The sequence below is a fragment of the Eleutherodactylus coqui genome, chromosome 1, assembly GCF_035609145.1.
Source record: "Eleutherodactylus coqui strain aEleCoq1 chromosome 1, aEleCoq1.hap1, whole genome shotgun sequence".
NCBI classification, from domain to species: domain Eukaryota; kingdom Metazoa; phylum Chordata; class Amphibia; order Anura; family Eleutherodactylidae; genus Eleutherodactylus; species Eleutherodactylus coqui.
In genome coordinates, this window is record NC_089837.1 from 334,696,721 (window position 1) to 334,717,160 (window position 20,440).

The following is a 20,440-nucleotide window of genomic DNA, read 5'->3' on the forward strand; positions in this document are numbered from 1 at the left end:
AGTGAAAGTATATCACGAGTGGACAAATAGCACTATTGGGAATAACCAACATGGAAACTGCAGAGCACCATGTTCTATTGATGTGACAGGTGAACGTCAGCAATGAACATGCGTGAGAGCCAACCGATATGTTACAGTGGAGCGATCACCATAGAAATGAACCAAGGGGCTACCAGACATGTAACTAAAACAACAGTTTAGCAAACTCTACTGTGTGTGGGTCTCTAAAGCAGACGGGTGGTTACTGAAGTTATGCTAACAATGGTGCATCGGAAGAAAAAGCTTCAATTTACATGGCAAAGGGTTGCCTTCTCCGATAAGTCACATTTTCTGCTTCATCGAATGGATAGACATTGTGTGTCAGGCGAGAAACATGAGAGAACACCCTGCAGCCATCGCTGGAAGAAAACAAGAGGTATAGTCTGCGGACTTTTTTGGGTGCATCCTCTGGGCCTACTCATCCACGTGGAAGGCACTCTGAACTGATTTGGTTATGAATCCATCCTTGCAGATCATGTACACCAATGCATGCTATTTGTCTTCCCTGGAGTAAATGGGATCTTTCAGCAAAACAATACGACATGTCACATGGCTAGAAATGTCCTACAGTGGTTGGAAGAGCATGACCAAGACTGCCAAGTACTTCCCTGGCCCCCTAATTCCACAGATTTTAACCCAATTGAGCATCTGCGGGACCACTTTGATCATCGTGTTCGCTCTATGGATCCTCCGCTACGCACCCACCTGCAGCTGTGGGATGCACTGAGACATCCTAAGACAACTTACCAGCACTTTATTGAGTCACTTCCAGCTCATCTAGCTGCTGTTTGTATGGCACACTTCGAATTAGAATTAGAAAATGAGAAAAAATGGCACACTTCGGTTACTTTCGATATTAGCTGCTGGTCATCATAATGTGACTCGACTCTGTATATGAAGAGGTTTAAGACTCTTCATATATATTAGGAGCATCGTGCCCAGACAGTGATAATATTAGGACCAGCCCATGAAGCACTGGTCTTAATAAATCGCCCCCACCCCCAGTGTTGTCACTTTAGTCATAAATCACTAGGAAGAGTATCAGTACAACAGAGGTTTTTAAAGAAAGATGTTCCAGAATTATCACTTTTTGGAAAGTTCAAGTATCTCCTAACATGATCAGAAAGTCTGTAAAGGGGACAAGTCCTCTTTAATAAAGTATACTAATAACAGTGCAATACTGCATTGGTACTGGGGATGAGAAAAGGAGGCCAAGAGTCCCAATTATTCAAGATCTAGTTCTTCACAGAATGTAAGAAAATGCAAAGCCTCAAGTAATGTGCACATCCATAATCCAGCTTTGGCCTTCACAACAGTAAGCTTTTACATGCTGATTTCAAACCAAGGGAAAGGGGCTGGGGCAGAAATCACTGCCATGCAAATACCATTGTGTGCCTGTCCAATGAAACATTGAGCATTTGCAAGATAACTTATCTTTCTGGCTTCAGTGTCACCAACTACAACTTGCAAGTGTCTTATTGACAAGACATACATCTAGAAGACAATGCAGCAGAGAATTCAGTGATGCCAAGTCACACAAAGGCACATAATAACTGAATACGATGCAAGCAATGAATTAATATGACTGCATCTTCCTAAAAAGCACTTCTTAAATTTACCACTTCAGCTGAGAATGCACAATAAAAGTAAAGTAGAAAACCATTGGTGGCCTATGTCAGCAGTTGTAGACCGGCGAGGGTCCACCGCTCAGGACCCCTGCGATTAATTGACATGAATATCCAAACTTCAAGCAGTCACAGCTTATTTCTGCCACTGATTTTCAGAGGGATCACAAGCAGCACCATGGATGCGTACCAGGTGGTACACTAAGGCATTAGGCCTGCTGGGTAGTTGGATGCAAAAAACTTTTATTTAGCGACCAGACAGCCAGGGATTGTGACAAAACAGCAGTGTGAAAATTGTGTTAGAATTTCTGTTTGATTTGCCACAATAAAAGACGAATTTATTAATTTTGTACCAAAGTTTGTTCTGTGTGGGGATTAGGTAGCCTGAATAATGCATCTTGGAAGGTCAAAAATGGTACCCCAAACCAGTAGATCAGATAGACAACATAGAAGAACAAGTGCAAGCAATATACCCCCACCGCCTCCAGCCCTGGGACAAAACTGTCAGGTCACTTGAATGCTATAGCTTTGTATAAGCTACCGTATTTTCTGGCGTATAAGACGACTTTTTAACCCAGGAAAATCTTCTCCAAAGTCGGGGGTCGTCTTATACGCCGGACTAACTACCTGTAAAAAAAAAAAGACATCAATACTCACCTCCTGCTGCGTTCTGTGATGATCTGCGGCACTGCTGAAAGCCGGTGCTGGGTTAACCAATCACAGCCATTCAATGACATCAGCCGTGCCGCGGGAGGTATTGATTTTTTTTTTCTACAGGTAATTAGTCCGGCGTATTAAACGACAGTTAGTTAGTTTCCCCATTGGAAAAGTTGGAGGTCATCTTATACGCCAAGTCGTCTTATACGCCAGAAAATACGGTATGTAACTCTCCAATAGTTCATGAATCATTCAACTTACCTCAAGTACAGCTGCATAATAACAGAAGTTCTTCAATAAGCCTTTGTTGAAGGCAGAAAATATGTACGTGTTATCACTCTAATAAAAACCCTCAGGATTTTTAGATCCACTATACGTATATAATCCAGATCAAATCCACTCTATGCATGTAATAAATAGTCTAAAAAAGCAAATCAGCAAACATGATGAAAAAGTTTGAAGTGAGAAGTCTGTTTGGGAGACACATAGCTAAACTATTAATCCTTATCCAGAGGTGTAACTAGGAGCCCTTGGGCCCCGATGTGAAATCTGTAACAGGGCCCCCTATCTACCATGTGCCATTTACAATACTGGTGTCTTGGTATGTAACAGTGGGGCCTTTGGGCCCCCTAAGGCTCCTGAGCCCGATAGCTACTGCTACCTCTGCACCCCCTATAGTTACGCCCCTGCTTATAGACCTAATAAATAAGCTGAATCATAGAATCCATGATATCATAGAATGGAGTCTCTGAGTAGACAGTCCTGATTTATCAATTTCAATCACTTATGTGTTTAACAACAAAAGAATAACATAAAAATAACTAAATTACAGTTAACAATTTACTTACGAATGATTCCTTCTGTGCCATCCACATGCTTTGGTACATAGTATGCAGACAGGTCGCTTTGCAGTATCTCATCAGCTGTTGCCCTTGCCAAAGCAGCCGCCAGGAAAGATGGGCAATTACTAAAGAAAGAAGACAGAAAAAGACGTTAGTCAAATAGTCCTAACAAGTGATTTATTTTGTACGATTCCTGGAACTAGAGGTCAAAGGACAACTGTCAAAATACAATTCCACGGTTATGCTCCATAACAAATTATATTACAGGTTAGCAGACTGCTCGACTTTTTCTAGCAGATTGAGTTATGGTTTCTATTCCTGACTTTCTCCATCCTTCTTCAGAGAAATCAGATGTAGTCACAAGAGGACTGATAGCTGCTAAGAACCTGATTGTTCTTGAAAGTTCATATGCATATCTATTATTGAAAAATGTGGCTTATTTACCATGAAATCACTTTATCAGTGGACCTCACCCAACATTAAATGAGACCTATTTGTCTTAATCTTACATTTCATCACTGTAATACTTATATGCAGAGGCGTAACTTGAAGCTCCTGGGCCCCAATGCAAAACCTGTAACAGGGCCCCCAACTATAATGCTTTATTCATAGTACTGGGCTCCCTATATGGAGAAGAGAGGCCTTATGGGCCCCCTAAGGCTCCTGGGCCCGGGTGCAACCGCATCCCCTATAGTTACGCCAGTGCTTACATATACAGCTCTAAGTGGACATAGAGATGAACAAAATTCTGCCAATTCAGAAATGGCGTAGTAATTGTTGGAATAATAATTTAGAATTTATCACTGGCTGTGCTACAGGATTACAGCAAAAATGTGTACGTTTTTTTCATTTTTTTACCACATTCAACACCTTTCTAAAAAGTGAGTATTACTTTGTGAAGAGGACACAGCCTCTCATGGTCCAGTAAATTTACTATAATTTATACCAGAAACTAATCAAATTAATGTGTAAATCTATAGTGGTGTAGATTTGACTGCCAGGCACACATAGGTCAGAAATACCCCCAATTTATTAAGAGGTTCTACAGTTGTTGGTCACATCGTAGCAGCACCTCAGATGCAATGATCACATGGGACCCTACCCTAAATGACCTCTTGTTATTTCCTTCAACTAATGATAAGGTCGTAATAATTAACTAAGAAAAAAAATTGGCTCTTAAGCCAAACCCTATTGTGGAGATAGCAGTCATTGGCATAGAAATGAATGCCCTCCAAGTGTTAGACTCTGACATAAAGGAATCGATCACATCATATCTACATAGCAATAATCCTTGGTGAAGAAATTAAAATGTCAAGAGTAATGGCAGCTGGAGTCAATCAGCCTCAAATGTTCCTTGTCTGTAGTTGACTACTGCTGTGCCATGCTTGGCAGCCAACACTCATTGGCTTGGTCAGGAACTTCTTGGGCTTGTGCAAGGTTAGAGGTGTTGCTTGACGAAAAACAATTGCTGAAGCACACTGCATGCCATCTAGTGTGTTCCACTTTCCATTCTTTAAAATTTGAGATGTATGCTGCTGGATATCACTAATCTTAAAGTGCACGTTTCAATTCATTTGACTTTTCCAAATAGGCTATTGTGTGTATATGATATTCTGGCCATTATTGGGTTTGTATATGAAATTATTTACCAATTAACCACGCTTGCTCTCTCTAATTGTCTGTTTTACCTGAGCTGGTGGACTAAAAGCCCCTTTACACGCAACGATTATTGCTCAAAATTTATCCATACAGCCCAAAATGAGCGATAATCGTTACATGTAAACACGGGCACCATGCACTTTTCGTTTGAATAATTGATTTTGGTTTACTTAAAAATTCATCATCACACCTCTGAAAGACTGAGCAAATACATTCTATTTGAATGCATTTTGCTTGTCTTTCAATAGACTGCAGGATGTTCTCCTTATGGCATATTTATACTAGCCGCGAGGAGAATAATGGAATGTGTCGGCAGCTGTTTACACTGCTGGGAGTTTAAAGGGGTTGTCCCGCGCCGAAACAGGTTTTTTTTTTTTTCAACCCCCCCCCCCCCCCCCCGTTCGGCGCGAGACAACCCCGATGCAGGGGTTAAAAAAGAACACCGGAGAGTGCTTACCTGAATCCCCGCGCTCCGGTGACTTCTTACTTACCTGCTGAAGATGGCCGCCGGGATCTTCACCCTCGGTGGACCGCAGTGCTTCTGTGCGGTCCATTGCCGATTCCAGCCTCCTGATTGGCTGGAATCGGCACGTGACGGGGCGGAGCTACACGGAGCCCCATTGAGGAAAGAAGAAGACCCGGACTGCGCAAGCGCGGCTAATTTGGCCATTAGACGGCGAAAATTAGTCGGCTCCATGGAAACGAGGACGCTAGCAACGGAGCAGGTAAGTGAAAAACTTCTTATAACTTCTGTATGGCTCATAATTAATGCACAATGTACATTACAAAGTGCATTAATATGGCCATACAGAAGTGTATAGACCCACTTGCTGCCGCGGGACAACCCCTTTAAACACACACTGGGCTCTGCAAACAACTCTTGGAGGTAATTTTACATGCAAATCAAGATGATACAGTATTAATGGCCATTAACAGTTTATGCAAATAGATTGCTAAATCTTTCAATCATTTAAAAGATTATCTTTGCGTGTAAAGGGGCCTTAAGACTTGCTGCTACAATGTCTTCCATACAGAATAAACAAAGAAGAGTATCATGGCTTGTCAAGTATACTCTCTGCCATTCTGAGCACTTCTCTGCAGGTGTTTAGGTTGATTGGTTGGCTGAGGGTGGATCAGCACAGTCAGTCAGTCGCCATTTGTGCACATTTATTCTGGCCCCTTCTTTCAGGGTGCAAAGGTTATTTTCTCCAATCTTGTTTGAGCATGCGTAATGATCAGATCTCTGTTTTCTGTACAAGTCCTGTCTGATTCTTGTCTGAACCCAGTCAGATCTCTGTTTGACTCCTAAATCCTGTCCATACCTAGTCAGATTCCTGTCCGACTCCTGAACTCAATCAGATGTTTGTCTGACTCCTGATTCCTGTCTGAATCTTGTCCGATTCCTGTTTGAAGACACTCTGTCTTAGGGTGCTTCTGGTATCATCGGTGGCACCTGGTTCAGCCCTGCACCTCTGTTAAGAGAAGTCTATTCTTTTATCAATATGCTGGATTGTTGCTTCATCATGTTCCCTGTACTCAAGGTCACCCAAGGTTTCTGACCTAGTGCTGCCTTTATAAGGGCGATTGCTCTGCTTATAGATAGAGTTTTCCATGTCTGAAAGGTCCGAGTCAATTCCCCTTGATTCCTTGCATTTCTGTTTCCTTATTTGTCATTTTGTGTTATCTGTATTTGTACTTAATAAAGTGTCTGAGTTTGTTGTGTTTGTCTTATTTTGTATATTGGTCCTTTATATTTACACTTGTGTAGGCCATGTAGGATAAGCCCTACATGGATGTAGTAAAGAGATTCTGCTTCCCTATATCTCTGTAGCACACCTTCAAAGCAGCAACAGCATGAAGGACATCATACAGCAGTACTGAGGACTGAACTACCCCAATTTCCAAAAAGTTGGGATGTTGTGTAAAATGTAAAAAAAATACAATGATTTTGAAATCTTATCTAAGCATATTTTATTCCCAATAGAACATGGGGCACATATCAGAAGGTAGAAGGGAAACATTTTCCATTTCATTAAAAATATTAATAACTAAATTTAGAAATTGATGGCAGCAATCCATCTGAAATAAAAAGTCGGGGTAGGGCTGTGTCTACCATTGTGTAGTATTCCCTCTTCTCTTTACAACAGTCTCTAAACATCTGGGAAGCGAGGAGAGCAACTGCTGGAGTTCTGGGAGAGGTGTCCGTGGTTTCCAAAAATAATCAAAATTTTGAGTCATCTGATCATATAACCGTTTTCCATTTTGCCTCTGTTCATTTTAAATGAAAAGAAGATGCCGGCCTACTCTCCTTTCTATAGACTTTAATGGGCAGTATGAAAACGGATCCCTCACTGATAACCAGTTTTGTTTTTCTAGACTTTATAGTGAATTGAGAGTGACTAATCAGTTCAGGAGCGAGAGAAGTGGCCCATGAGCAGAGAAATAAGCATTATTCTCTAAAAAGATATATTCCAAAGTTTTTTATATTCACTTATACTATTGGCTTATGCAAAGTCTAGTGAAAGTATAGTGTCTATTTAAATTGAAGGAGCCAAACACTAAAAGAAATGTAGTAAATTTAAACTAAATTACATTTTTTAATACAATCCAGTGCAGCAAAAGAATGTGTCAAGAGATCTTTACAACAAGGATTTCTAAATGGCTATTTGAGGATCACTGCTATACTAGCTGTAGTGTCACCTTCCCAGGTACCGTTTTTAGCAGAAACCATGTTATTAAATAAAGGGTCTTCTGAGATTGATTTCTTCCTTTCTTATTTCCTTTCATTTCCTCGGGGATCCATAAATAGTATGCTGTTCAAGAACTGCTTGAACATTTGCTTTTAGCTAAAAGATAAAGTATCCTAGCTGGTCTTTGTAATTTCATCCACAGACTATAACAGGACTATGACATTAGCAGAAGTCATTTCCCCTATCAGCGGTTGAGCTATGTGACTTGTGTGCCCCAGGCATGCATACATTACCAGACGAAGGGACACAAGCAGATTGAAAAGACCTTCATTAAAACAACACAAACAGCAATATATTTCAAATATCGAAATTCCACTCCCAGAAGAACCAAGAAAACATCATCTAGAATAAATACAGTTTAAACTTAATATTTCTGTTACTCCACAAGATAGGGACTGAAGAAATCTTAATGTATAATGTACGTGTCAAGTTTTCATGGGTAATATAATGTGATGCGAATAACAGCCGAAATGAAATTATTTCTGACATTTCAAGTAGTAAAATATGCATGAATTAATGGGGATTTCTGGGATTTATAAGTAAGCTTTACTAGTCTTAATAGGAAGACTGAAATTACAGATAGTAACTCATAGGGGCTTTCCAGACTAAAATACTGAAGACACATCCTCAGGTTAGGTTATCAATATCAGATCGGTAGAGTTTCACCACCTCGAACCCTTGTCAGGTTGCCCATTGGCAGGGGTTTCAGGTACAACTTGGCAGAGGTTGACGTCACTAACTTGGGGAGACATTGGTGTCTTCTCAAGTTAGTGACATCGCACATATTCAGTTGCCAATGTGCACCTCAATTCCATTCAAGTGAATGGTATTGAGTTGCAATACCGATACGAAATGTATGGTGCCGTGCATGGTATGCAGTGAAGAGGCCACAACACCTGTCTGAGCACCACAGTCTCTTCAAACAGCTGATTAGTAGGGGTCTTGGACAAAGGTCTTCAATATTGGAGTCCCAGAAAACTTCCTTTAAAACTCAATTTAGGCTTTAGATATTAACAGTGCTATGGCGGCTTTGGCAGATCCATTTTGAAATCCTAATGGAACCTGCTGAATTCTAATGACTTGTCGTAGGTCGGTCAGGTTTTGTCATGGAAGAAAGTTGCAGTGTGAACAGGGCCTTATTGATTCAGTGGTGACCCTGTGCCACTGATCCAATTATCCCCTGGTCCTGCCGGTTTACCAGCCATATGTAATGACGTGACACCTATATGATTTCACATAATCACGGCATCTAATGAAGGCCCATCCATGCGATATCACGTCATGTGGAGGTGGCTAGCTGCTATGATCATGTTACAAACTGTCTTTAAAATGTACCAATGCTTCCACCTATAAATAAAATTAGTACATAAAACCATCTGGGGAACTGGCCATCTAGAACGACCTATAGGACAAGGAATATTTCGGAATGCTCCATCTCCAAGAACTACCAATACAATTTTATCAAGATGACCATATGGAACAGTGTTTAACATTTTTGCAGAGAATGCAGCTGGGCTTATCTTATAGACCATAAAGATAAAATTCCAAAAGGATATACATTAGAAAGGAATATACTCTCCATCCTGTAAAACTTGTAGTACTGATAGCAGCCCAGTGGAGCTCTATATGCTGCTACTCACTGTTACACACAGCTGACAGTCCGCTGCAATGGACCGGATCAGAGGTACTACAACCGCAGCTGTTTAACTATATAGATGCCACTGACAGTGGCATTTAAATGACCCAACAGAGGGAGTCGGCTACCTCTGTCTCCTTACCGTCCTTCCATAGTGAGATTATGGGGTGCTTGTTGTTTTGCAGGCCAGCCTGAGACGTAAGGAAGGCTACCATACCTACAATGGATTTCTTTCTACTAAGCCCTGTCAATGTTAAATGTACCACATACTGCATTAGTGAAGTATTGCAGTATATTGTACATGTGATCAGACGATCTCTAGATCAGCTTCCCTATGGGAACAAAAAAATATGTTTAATAATATCTTTTTCATTACTAAAAAAAATTAAAAACATTAAAACAACCTTTTTGCGAGTTCTTAAATAAAAAAAATGAACATGATTGGTATCACCATATCTATAAAGATCTGATTAATTAAAATATATTTTTTATCTTGTGTAGTAAATGCTGGTCCTCTGCCTCTCCTATCACCATGATGTGCTCCGGAAATTTCCTAGTTAAGAAGGTTGGTTGACATCCCGTCCCCATGTGACTGTTAACTAGTCCTTCAGCACTAAATAATGTAGTGCACTGTCGGACATCTTTTCTGTAGGGCCTTCTCCCCCACATCAAACACAAGGAACACCTCAGGTGCACCTGATAATTTGTGCCCCATTTTAGCTAATAAAAGAGTGGATCTATCGCGTCACTATGCAGCCCCTGTATAAGGCAGTATAGACTGATGACTGATCCACTTTAAATAGATGAGAGGATTAAAATTGTATTTACTGCAAAGGCACCCCTAGTTATTCTAATATATGATTTTATTTCTACCAAGTGTGTAATTATTAGGAATAAAGAAGTTATACATTTGTGGTAGTTACTGGGAAATTGAATAGAGAACACAGAAAAGAACACCTACTAGGAATTATGGACTAGGGCTAACGTAATTGACAGAGTTATAAAAAGAATACAGGGAGCTCCTCATAAGCAAATCCTGCAAGATGCTAAAAATAAGGACTACTAAGCAAATGTGAGCATCAGGATTTCAAGTTTTATGAGTTTTCCACTGCGTTGCATTTTTGTTGCCTTTTCCAAACTGACTCATTGGCACTAAAGGCCTCATTAGGGAAGTAGATTGTTTGCAAGTGCATTCTTTTTGAATATACATGTTGTGTGGGTGTTATACAACACACTTTTACAGCAGCATTTCTATAAGTCTGGGGAGCGGTATACAAATGAAAAGGAAAGCTCATCATGGACATTTTCCATCAATTAGCAGCCATGAGAGAAAAAAATACAAGGTTTATGTATAGGAGTGCAATAGTCAAGAATGCATTCAGACATACACAGACTTCTCCATCTGTATCCCGTATGTACCCTGGAGCCATGCAGCCAACACTGTATGAGAAGAGACGCCTTTTATAATCTGATGTGTCCGCAAAAAAAAAAAAAAATCTACATATTACTGATTCATTCTACCAACTGTCTCAGAATGTGAATAATTCCTCCAAGAATGTGCTGCTTGTTATTATTATTGGCCACGAGAACAGTTCGATCTATTTTGTGGCATGTTTTGCTCCAAATTGGGCCATTTCAAACAAAAAATACTGTATTTTGAATTAGTTTTTTTTCGACTATACAAAGGCCCAATGTCCACGGGCAGATTTGATTTGCGGAATCCATGCAGGAAGATCCGCAAATCAAGCCGTCGATATGGAAACGTGAGTGTCCGCAAATGAAATAAGGTATGCGGATTTGATTTGTGGACCTTTAGGTCTGGAAAAAAAATCGCAGCATGCTCCATTTCAGTGCAGATCCCGCACAGATGGCTTCCATGGAAATCAATGGAAGCCGTCGGATTCGCGGCCTGTATGGAAATTAATTGCAGACAGGCCACAGATTCCACGGAAAAGCAGGAGTATTAAAAAAACAAAAAAAACAAAAATCCACTGCACATGTGCGGCAGCACGCTGGCCGGCGCTTCCGCACACATTTGCAGTGAAGAAAATGAAGACCCGGATGGGTAAGTAGAAGACCCACAGTGTCCTTGGCTGCGGGCAGAGTCGGATTCCTCTGCGGTTTCCTGCCTGAGAAATCTGATCCGCCTGTGGGCATGAGGTCCCCAACCTGTTGTACTTTGTAAGCCACATTTTTTAAAACACTTTTTTATTGAGCATAAGGCCTCTTTCACATGGAAAAAGGCCTTATGCCTCTTTATAGTGACAGCGATGCATTTTCCTGTAGAAAATCATGCACTGTATTGTTGCTGCCTGCAATTTTATCACAAGAAGGTTAAGCCCTACCCCTAAAATAAGGCTGAGTAGTGCTAGGTGAACCAATCAGAGCCATCACTTTCTGGAGGCGGGATTTTTGAATCCCGCAGCCAGGAAGTGATCTTCTGTGGGCGAACGAGGACTGCAGGACACACAGTGGAGCTCCGGAGAGCAGCAGGAGGACCCGGAACTAGCCTCCTAGGTAAGTTTTCCTTTTTTTTTCAAGGGAATGCAGCTAGGGCTTATTTTAGGGGTAGGGAAATGTATCGCATCTCACAAAAATCGCTAGTTCGTGAGATGTAATGCAATAAACAAGGAGACTCCAAAGGAAAACATGGGCTACATGTAACATAGCATCAGAGAAAACATCGCAAATGTGAAGGAACCCATTGAAAAGCACGGGCTTCACAAACATGTGATTTGTAGTACTGTTGCATTGCGAGAAAACCGTGCTATTTTGTCGCCCATGTGAAAGCAGCCTAAATGATGTCACAAACAGTAGCATAAATGTGATTAGTAGAACATAGTTGGAATATAAAAGTATATATTGCCCAAATGTAAAGATATAAGACAAACAATTAAAGACTTGCAATATAGAATTGTCGCGAAATTGACAGAAGAGAGACACTTTTAGGCTAGAGTTACATAAAGGCTTTGGGCATGACACACTGCGTGCACAAAGACTGCACCACGATCCTGCTACATCACATCCTAATGTAACTGAATGTGGTCCTGACAATGCTAGAAACCGAAATCTGATTGCGAGGATCCAGTCAAGGCAACTTGCAACATGACCACATAGGCATACCGTCAGGGGTCGCTGGGGTTGTGGTGGCGACCTGGCCCCTGCGCTCAAGGGGCTCCGAGGCCGCCCTCTGCCATACACATATGCACATTCAGTGCATTACAACCGATCATGGGGCAGGCAGTGTGGCCAGCCTGAGAAGAACTAGAGAAGAGCAGCGGGGGAAGAGGAGGAGGAGGAGGAGGAAGGCAATCACATGGGCCAGCAGTGCACAGTGATGAGGTCATCATGTGCTGCCCCTGCTCCTGCTGAATGGCGTCCACTGCATCTGCCTGTGCTGCTGCTATCAAGGGAGAACTGGTCCGGGCCCGGGGTATGTATATATGTGTGTCTGTATATCTGTATATAGTGTGTGTATATATAGTGTATATGTGTATATAGTGTGTGTGTATATAGTGTATATGTGTATATAGTGCGCGTATATACTGTGTATATAGTGTGTGTATATATAGTGTATATATCTTTCTCATATCCATCCATCCCATATCTGTCTATCTCTGATATAAAGTCGCACAATTTTGTTGCTACAAATCGCATGTATGTGAAGCCCATGCTTTTCTATGGGTTACTTCACACATCAGGGTATTGTGTAGCATGCGACAATCCGACACAAAAACTTTGCGGGTCCCGTTATATGCACACGACTCGTGAGGTTTTGTAGTCCATGTTTTCCTATGGAGCCTTCCTCTCTGTTGCATCGCATCACACAAAAACGCGATTTTCGTGCGGTTCAATGCAACTTTGACAGTAGGAAATCCTACTGTTAAAGCTAAAATTTAAGCTCTGGCTGCAGAAGAAAAACACCACACATACATCACCTCTCCCCTGCTGTCAGCCCAGCTGCATCTTCTCTCCACGTCCCCGGCAGTGATCTTCTTCTCTTCTGGCCGGGCATTCAAAAATCCCCGCCTTCTGGAAGTGCTGGCTGTTATTGGCTGATGCTTATCCAATGACAGCCAGCACCAGATGAATGAACCAATTACAGTCATTCATCGAGCGCTGGCTGTGATTGGCATTTTTGAATCCCCAGCCAGAAGAGAAGAAGATGATCACTGCCGGGGACCCGGTGATGCGGCCAAGCTGACAGCACAGGACGTGATGTATGTGTGCTTTGGTTTTTTTTCCTTCTTCAGCCACAGCTTATTTTCGGGGAAGGGCTAATATTTCAAGCCTCCCCGGAAAATTCTTGCACCCGGGCTCCTGAACCTTTAGGTACACCCCTGCATGACCACAATGTTATATACAGATACATTGTGGCATGGCTATAGTACAGTGTTTGCAGCATAGACCTAGGTGAAGATAAAAAAATTGTGGAGAAAAAAAAATGTTGAAATCACAAACATTTGCTGATATTTCAGCATGAAATTTCACACTAGTATTTCATCCAAATGGCGCTGTTAAGTGTTTAGGATATGTCTTCAAGAGTGTTAATTGCCAGTACATATGGTCATAACTGGGTACTCCTATGATGAGCCACACAGCAAGTCACTGGTTAGGGACCACTGCTCTAGCCTATACTCATCTGATAAAGTAATATTGTTCTATCCAAGATTAATTTTGCATATAAGACATGGTCATGCAGATTTTTCATTTTAAGCTAGGATTTGGATGCTTCTATTATCAGATTTCTAATATTTAGATGTCTTTCTCTCTGATTGGCTGATGCTCTATCAAAAGGACAATTTTTGCCTAGTCGTGAGTAGAGCAGAGCAGAGCAGGACAGCGTTGAGCTGGAGAGCTCTGATGCAGGAAGGAGGAGGCTGGAGATGGTGCTGCCGGGGACAGAGAAGAGTAGTCATTGCAGGGATCTGGGTGAGCGGACTGCAGCAGCTGCAACAAGTGCCATTCAGAGACACTAGTGCTCCTTACCCTGGACAATGCTGCAGAAAAGATCAGGTTGGTAGAAGCTACGACTCAAATACATCAAACTGTAAGTGAGGTCGGCCTCAGCAGAGACATTAGGTGTTCATACCAGGAAGGGCTACAGATGCCTAGGCCTTAGGAATGCTGTAGGGAATAGAGTTTACCCTAAGGACACTGAACTGTTGGCAAGTTTGGTGGTTCCTCAGCCCTGTTCAGTAATTGAGTGACTGAAATGCTGTGCATAATATTCTGCCATCAGTATTTTTTTGAGACGGTATTGTTAATAGTCGAGTGCTATTAATATTGTTCCCCAGGTACTATTGTTACTACAGACTACTCAAAAAGTGTTGTTATTCCCACATTTTAGCTAGAGATATACAGTTCCTAGGCTTTCCATCATGAAAGTTCAATTGCATAATCAATTTTGTTGCCTTATTCAATGTTATTTTTTGTGTTTTAATTAAATATTGAAAATTCTGGTTACTCCATCTGCTGCATTGTAGCCTGAATCCTGCACCAATATACCTCCACATGCGACAATATTAGAAGCTAAAATTGCACAGCAGGGACCAAAGAGGTGGATCTACTCCTTTATTTAGTCTTCAAAACAGACAGAACCACACAGCTCCTTTGGATATGAAAGCAGACCATGACAGGAAAGGTGGACAAAAGTTCAAATTAATGTCAAGTTCTTATAAAACACTGATCTGTAGCTAGCTGTCCAACAGTCTTAGAATGACCTATGGTGGATCACTAGTGTAGGTAATTTTCCAGGTACTCTAGAAGCAGAAACCAAATAGTGTTACTAGTGGAATACCGCCAAGGTCAAAATTCCGGACAGTCTGACACGTGAAGTCGACACTTTATGTCTGATACTCTTGTGATTTCTTAATTTTTGCAAGTACAATAAAACTTTTACACACAAGCGTTAAAAAGCAAAGCGTGCCAACACACTAATTATGCTGTGGTTTGGCACGAAGAACTGCTGCCACCTGTCGGAATTAACTAATAACCTGGCATTGTAAAATCTGCCAAAGCCATGTGTCTGGTTTTGATGCAAAAGTACAGGTTGTCTCAAAAGTGTGGAAACACCCATATAGAATGAAAACTATTTGGCAGACAGTGATACAGTTTTGCATACAAGCTGTGAGGGAAGCGGTAAATCTTTTAGGCCATATCACCAAAATGGATTCAACGCTAATTTTTCCAACGCACTTATGTTAAGACAGTGATTTTTGTGCATTATAGGCAATGTGAAAGATCTAATGCAGAACATGTTGGGATCGTTCTTATGTCAAGTGAAAGAAGCACATGTCATTGCAGCAGATTTCAATCAACGCCATCCAACTAGACCTCCCATTAGCCACAGTGCAGTTTCCAAACTTCTCTCCAAATTCCAAAAAACAGGTTCTGTCACTGATAAACCAAAATCTGGATGACTAAAAACCATTACTGTCGAAGGATCAGCAACTGTTGTTTGACCATCTTCAGCAAGAGCCCACAATGTAGAACTCATCATCTGACTCAAGAATGTGGGGATAGCTGTGCCTCCAAACAGAAAATTTTGCCTACACACAAATGGCGTCCTTACAAATTGCAGATGCTACAACATCTGATGGAGGAAGATTTCAATATATTCTGCTTGAGATAACACCATTTTTCACAATGCCTGTAATGAAGAAAAACCATTGTGTTAACATAAGAACAAATAAAGTTATGTTAAAATAAAGCACTCTACTGTTTTCTGGTAAATTTCTCTGTCCCTTTGATACATCATACGCCTTCCTTGCCATTGGAAAAATTATAATTGAACCTAAGATGGCGGCATTCAAAATGGCTGTCATTTTGGTGATATAGCCTAAAAGGTCTTAGGCTATATCATCAAAATGATATATCACAGTCTTTAGCATGTGACCCTACTTTATTCCATTTTCTGCTGCCCGCCCCACCACCTGCGCTAGTGACCCTCTCCCCTCTCACCTCCTCTGGTCCCTTTCCCCAGCTCTCATTACTCACCTCACTACAATCTGCAACCTCTCCCTAACCTCTGGCACTTCCCCTCCTCATTTAAACACTCCATCATATCCCCTCTGCTTAAAAAACCAACCCTGGACCCGACTGATGCTGCCAACTACCGACCCGTCTCAAACCTCCCTTTCATCTCCAAATTACTGGAACGCCTGGTCTACTCCTGCCTTACTCGCTTTCTCTCTGACAACTCACTCCTCGACCCCCTCCAGTCTGGTTTCCGGTCTCTAAATTCGACCGAAACTGCCCTTACAAAAGTAACAAATGACCTGATGACTGCAAAGTCGAGAGGTGACTACTCCCTACTAATCCTCCTTGACCTGTCTGCTGCATTTGACACTGTCGACCATAACCTCCTTCTCACTATGCTCCGCTCTATTGGTCTAAAGGACACTGCTCTCTCCTGGTTCTCTTCCTACCTCTCTGACTGTTCTTTTAGTGTTTCCTTTGCTGGTTCTATCTTTGCCCCACTTCCTCTCGCTGTTGGGGTACCCCAGGGCTCGGTCCTTGGTCCCCTTCTCTATCTATACTACCCCAATTGGACAAACCATCCACAAATTTGGCTTCCAATACTATCTCTACACTGATGACACCCAACTATACACTTCTTCTCATGAGATCTCTGGACCATTCCTCCAAAATATCACCGACTGTCTGTCCGCTGTCTCTAACACTATGTCCTCCCTTTTTCTCAAACTAAACCTCTCTAAAACTGCCCTCCTTGTCTTTCCACCTTCTAACCGACCTCACCTCAACATCTCCATTCCAGTGTCTGGCACCATCATAACCCCCAGACGGCATGCCCGATGCCTTGGGGTCACACTGGACTCTGACCTCTCCTTTCCCCCCCATATCCAATCTCTGGCCCAAACATGCCACATGCACCTCAGAAATATTGCTAAAATACGTCCGTTCCTAACCACAGACGCGCTAAAGACGCTCGTGGTTGCCCTCATCCACTCCCGGCTTGACTACTGCAACTCGCTACTCATCAACCTCCCCCGCACTAGACTTGCTCCACTCCAATCCATACTAAATGCTGCAGCTAGGCTCATTTTTCTATCCAGCCGTTACTCGGACGCCTCTGCATTATGCCAGTCACTGCATTGGCTGCCCATCCATTGCAGAACTAAATTTAAACTACTCTACCTCACTCACAAAGCTCTGCATGGCACTGCGCCACCATACATCGCCTCCCTACTGTCAGTACACCACCCAGCCCGCTCACTCCGATCGGCTAACACACTCAGACTAAACACCCCTGTAATACGAACCTCACATACTCGCCTACAGGACTTCACCAGAGCAGCACCCATCCTCTGGAATGCTCTACCCCAAGGCATCCGGACAATTCCCGATGCACGAAATTTCAGACGTGCCTTAAAAACGCACCTCTTCAGGGAAGCATACCAACTCTCCTGACCTAGTCCCTCGCCTTTCCCTGTTTGCTTTCTAATAAATGATCTGTACATGAAATTTCCTATTGCCTGTGTTCCCCACCCCCTGCACCTCCTGTACCACCCCCAACCCATTTGTGTTTAACCCAATGTACCTTATATTGTAATTGTTGTATTGTTTTGCATTTATCCATGCCTGAAAGCGCTGCAAAATAAGTTGGCACTATACAAATAAAGATTATTATTATATTTCAGGCTTCTGCTGACATCATGTGCATTGACATCAGTAAAGTCTCTAGCATTATGTAAAATGTAAGGGGCTGTAACACAAAGTTCAATTTCTAAAACATTGAGCAGTTGACAGTCAAGTAATTGCCTATAGCATTATCTAAAATATAAGTAGCCGTAGCCTGAATTCCATATCCAAATCCTTGTGTGGTTGGTAGCTGAGTTATTGCTTATAGCATTATCTAAAATATAAATTGCTGTATTTTACATACTGCTCTGGGCAATTGCTAGACTGCCAATTACTTAACTGTTTTGAAATTGGATATTCATGATACAGCTTTTATTTTCGATAATGGAATTGCTCGATTGCCAACCTCTGAATACAGGGTGGCATGCAATGGGCATGGGAAAGGACTGCCACATCCAGCTCATGAATTCATATTTTTCTTTTGTGATGTCACATACCATCTCAGATGGATTAATCCGATTTCATGCCTCAGTATAGAAACATACAACTGGCAGGACTGCAGCGGTCATCACTATCATAAACTGTAGTAGATTCAGAGTGGCGAACGAGATGATCGTGTGCGTAGTGGGCAGGGTTTAGCAGTGTGGGAGGAGACTGCTATAGCATCTTGAAATGCAGCCAATGGGATGATGGGAAATTTTGTAGAAGCAGCACACCAGAGGTCTGTGAACAGGAGATGGTGCTGGATGTAAGCAGTGCACAGCGAACTTCTCAGAATGAAGATAAGAAACTCAAAAGGAAAGGTGATGGATGGTCGTACTATAGTATTGTAATGACTTATGGCCAGTTTGGAATTTCACTTTGGTTTACGACATCCCCCAGAATGAAAAGTTGAAATGCTTTTCTTCTGCATGACAATATGGGGACTGTCCTTGAATTTACGGGTGGTTGGCAACCCTGCAACTCATCCTCTTAACCCCTAAGTAACAGCCCCTTAGTTACCGTTAGAGGAGCTGCTAGCAGTATGCCTCAAATTCCTTAGGCCGCCTGCAGACGGGCGGGTCGGATCTGGCTGCGAGGATTCTCGCCATGGGACCCGACCCGAGCACCTGCAGAGAGCAGCACGTACTCACTCGCGGCTCCGGCTGTTTGATGTGCCGGCTTGACGGGCAGCCGGCGCATGCGCAGACCGAAGCCGGCGGCCAGGCACTGACAATTCTGTGCGGGGCTCTGCGAGCCCCACAGAGGAATAGAACATGCTGTCGTTTGCTTGCCGCGCAAGATTTCGTGCGGACAAACCGCAGCCGTCTGCCTAGGATTGCGTTTGCTAACGCAATCCTATGGCAGCTTCCAAGGGCGGGAATTCCGCGGGAAATCCCGCTGCGGAATTTCCGCCCGTCTGCAGGCAGCCTTAATTGTGGGCCAAGCAGTGTTGATATAATAATTACTTCCATTACTATTATGTGACGTTGTGGAGTTAGTGTCAAATGGCGACAAGACTGAAAAGTCTTGTTGCCATTTGCAAAATCTTGGGTGCATTAGTCACCATCCTGGTCACCATTTAGATTGCTGCAATGCATATGAGCCAGACAGAGGCTAAAAGGAGACTCTTTTAGCCTCACTTCAGTGAATGGGGGAATACAGATACGTCTGGCACAATACGGGATTAAAGATAAAGTGTTAACATAGTCCTAGACTCTGTTTACACTGGTGTTGGGTTCAGTTTTTACAGAATCCATGACGAATTGGGTGTATCTGTTATGATCAATTATAATCCACCATGAAATGTTTCTTGACCAGTTTAGTTGCCGTGGGTTGAGCAGGTTTCTGTTTTTGCTTTGTTCTTTGTACCAGACAGAACAGTGCAGCATTGTATACTATTCAGTCCATCAAAGAACAATGAAAACCAGAAGGAAAGGAACTGACAGAAGTTTGGCCTTATATTTGTTCAAACAAAACCCTGGATAGAATCAAATTGCAGATGACATAAACAATGTAATTTCTACATATATATGAAAAACATCAATTATGCTACATATCCGCTAGTAGCAAACCTGGAAACAAGAAATGGTTTTCAACCTTTTCTTTTCATTCACTTGAATTGCTGGCAACAATATCTGAGTCTAAGTTTTGTTCTTCTGGAAAATGGGTCAGCAGAACTAACAAAGTGTCTACATGTTTTAGCGTAAGACTTTTATTTCCATGACATCTGCACAGAGGCTACTGTGTGCTGCATTCAGAGCTGAACTCACAGCTATAGGCCAGTGCAATGCTGCACAACAGAAAGCATTTGTGAACAGAATATAATGGGGCAGATTTATCAAAACTAGTACGAAGGTAAACTGGAGCAGTGGCCCATAGCAACCAGATTCCATCTCTCAGTTTTCAGAGACCTTGGGAAAATAATAGTGGAAAGCTGATTGATTGGTAGGGGCCACTGCTCCATTTTCGTTTTGTAGTTTTGATAAATCACCCCCAGTGTGCATAGAATGGACCCCCACTGGTCATCCTCATGGACCCCCAACAGATCATGCTTTCAGGATATCCTATGGTAAGAACACCTGTGCCAATGTCTGAGGCACCGACAATAATTACATCACCTGTGTAAGGCCTCCTTCCCACGAAAGG

At 42.3% G+C, this 20,440-nt stretch overlaps 1 protein-coding gene across 1 annotated transcript in view; it reads right to left on the minus strand.

Moving 5' to 3' along the window:
- PPM1E (protein phosphatase, Mg2+/Mn2+ dependent 1E) overlaps nt 1–20,440 on the minus strand; it is a 216,996-nt gene that overhangs the window by 74,539 nt on the left and 122,017 nt on the right. Inside the window, exon 2 of the mRNA XM_066575854.1 lies at nt 3,170–3,288. Within this exon, the coding sequence (XP_066431951.1) occupies nt 3,170–3,288 (119 nt within the window). The remainder of the gene's footprint in view (nt 1–3,169; nt 3,289–20,440) is intronic.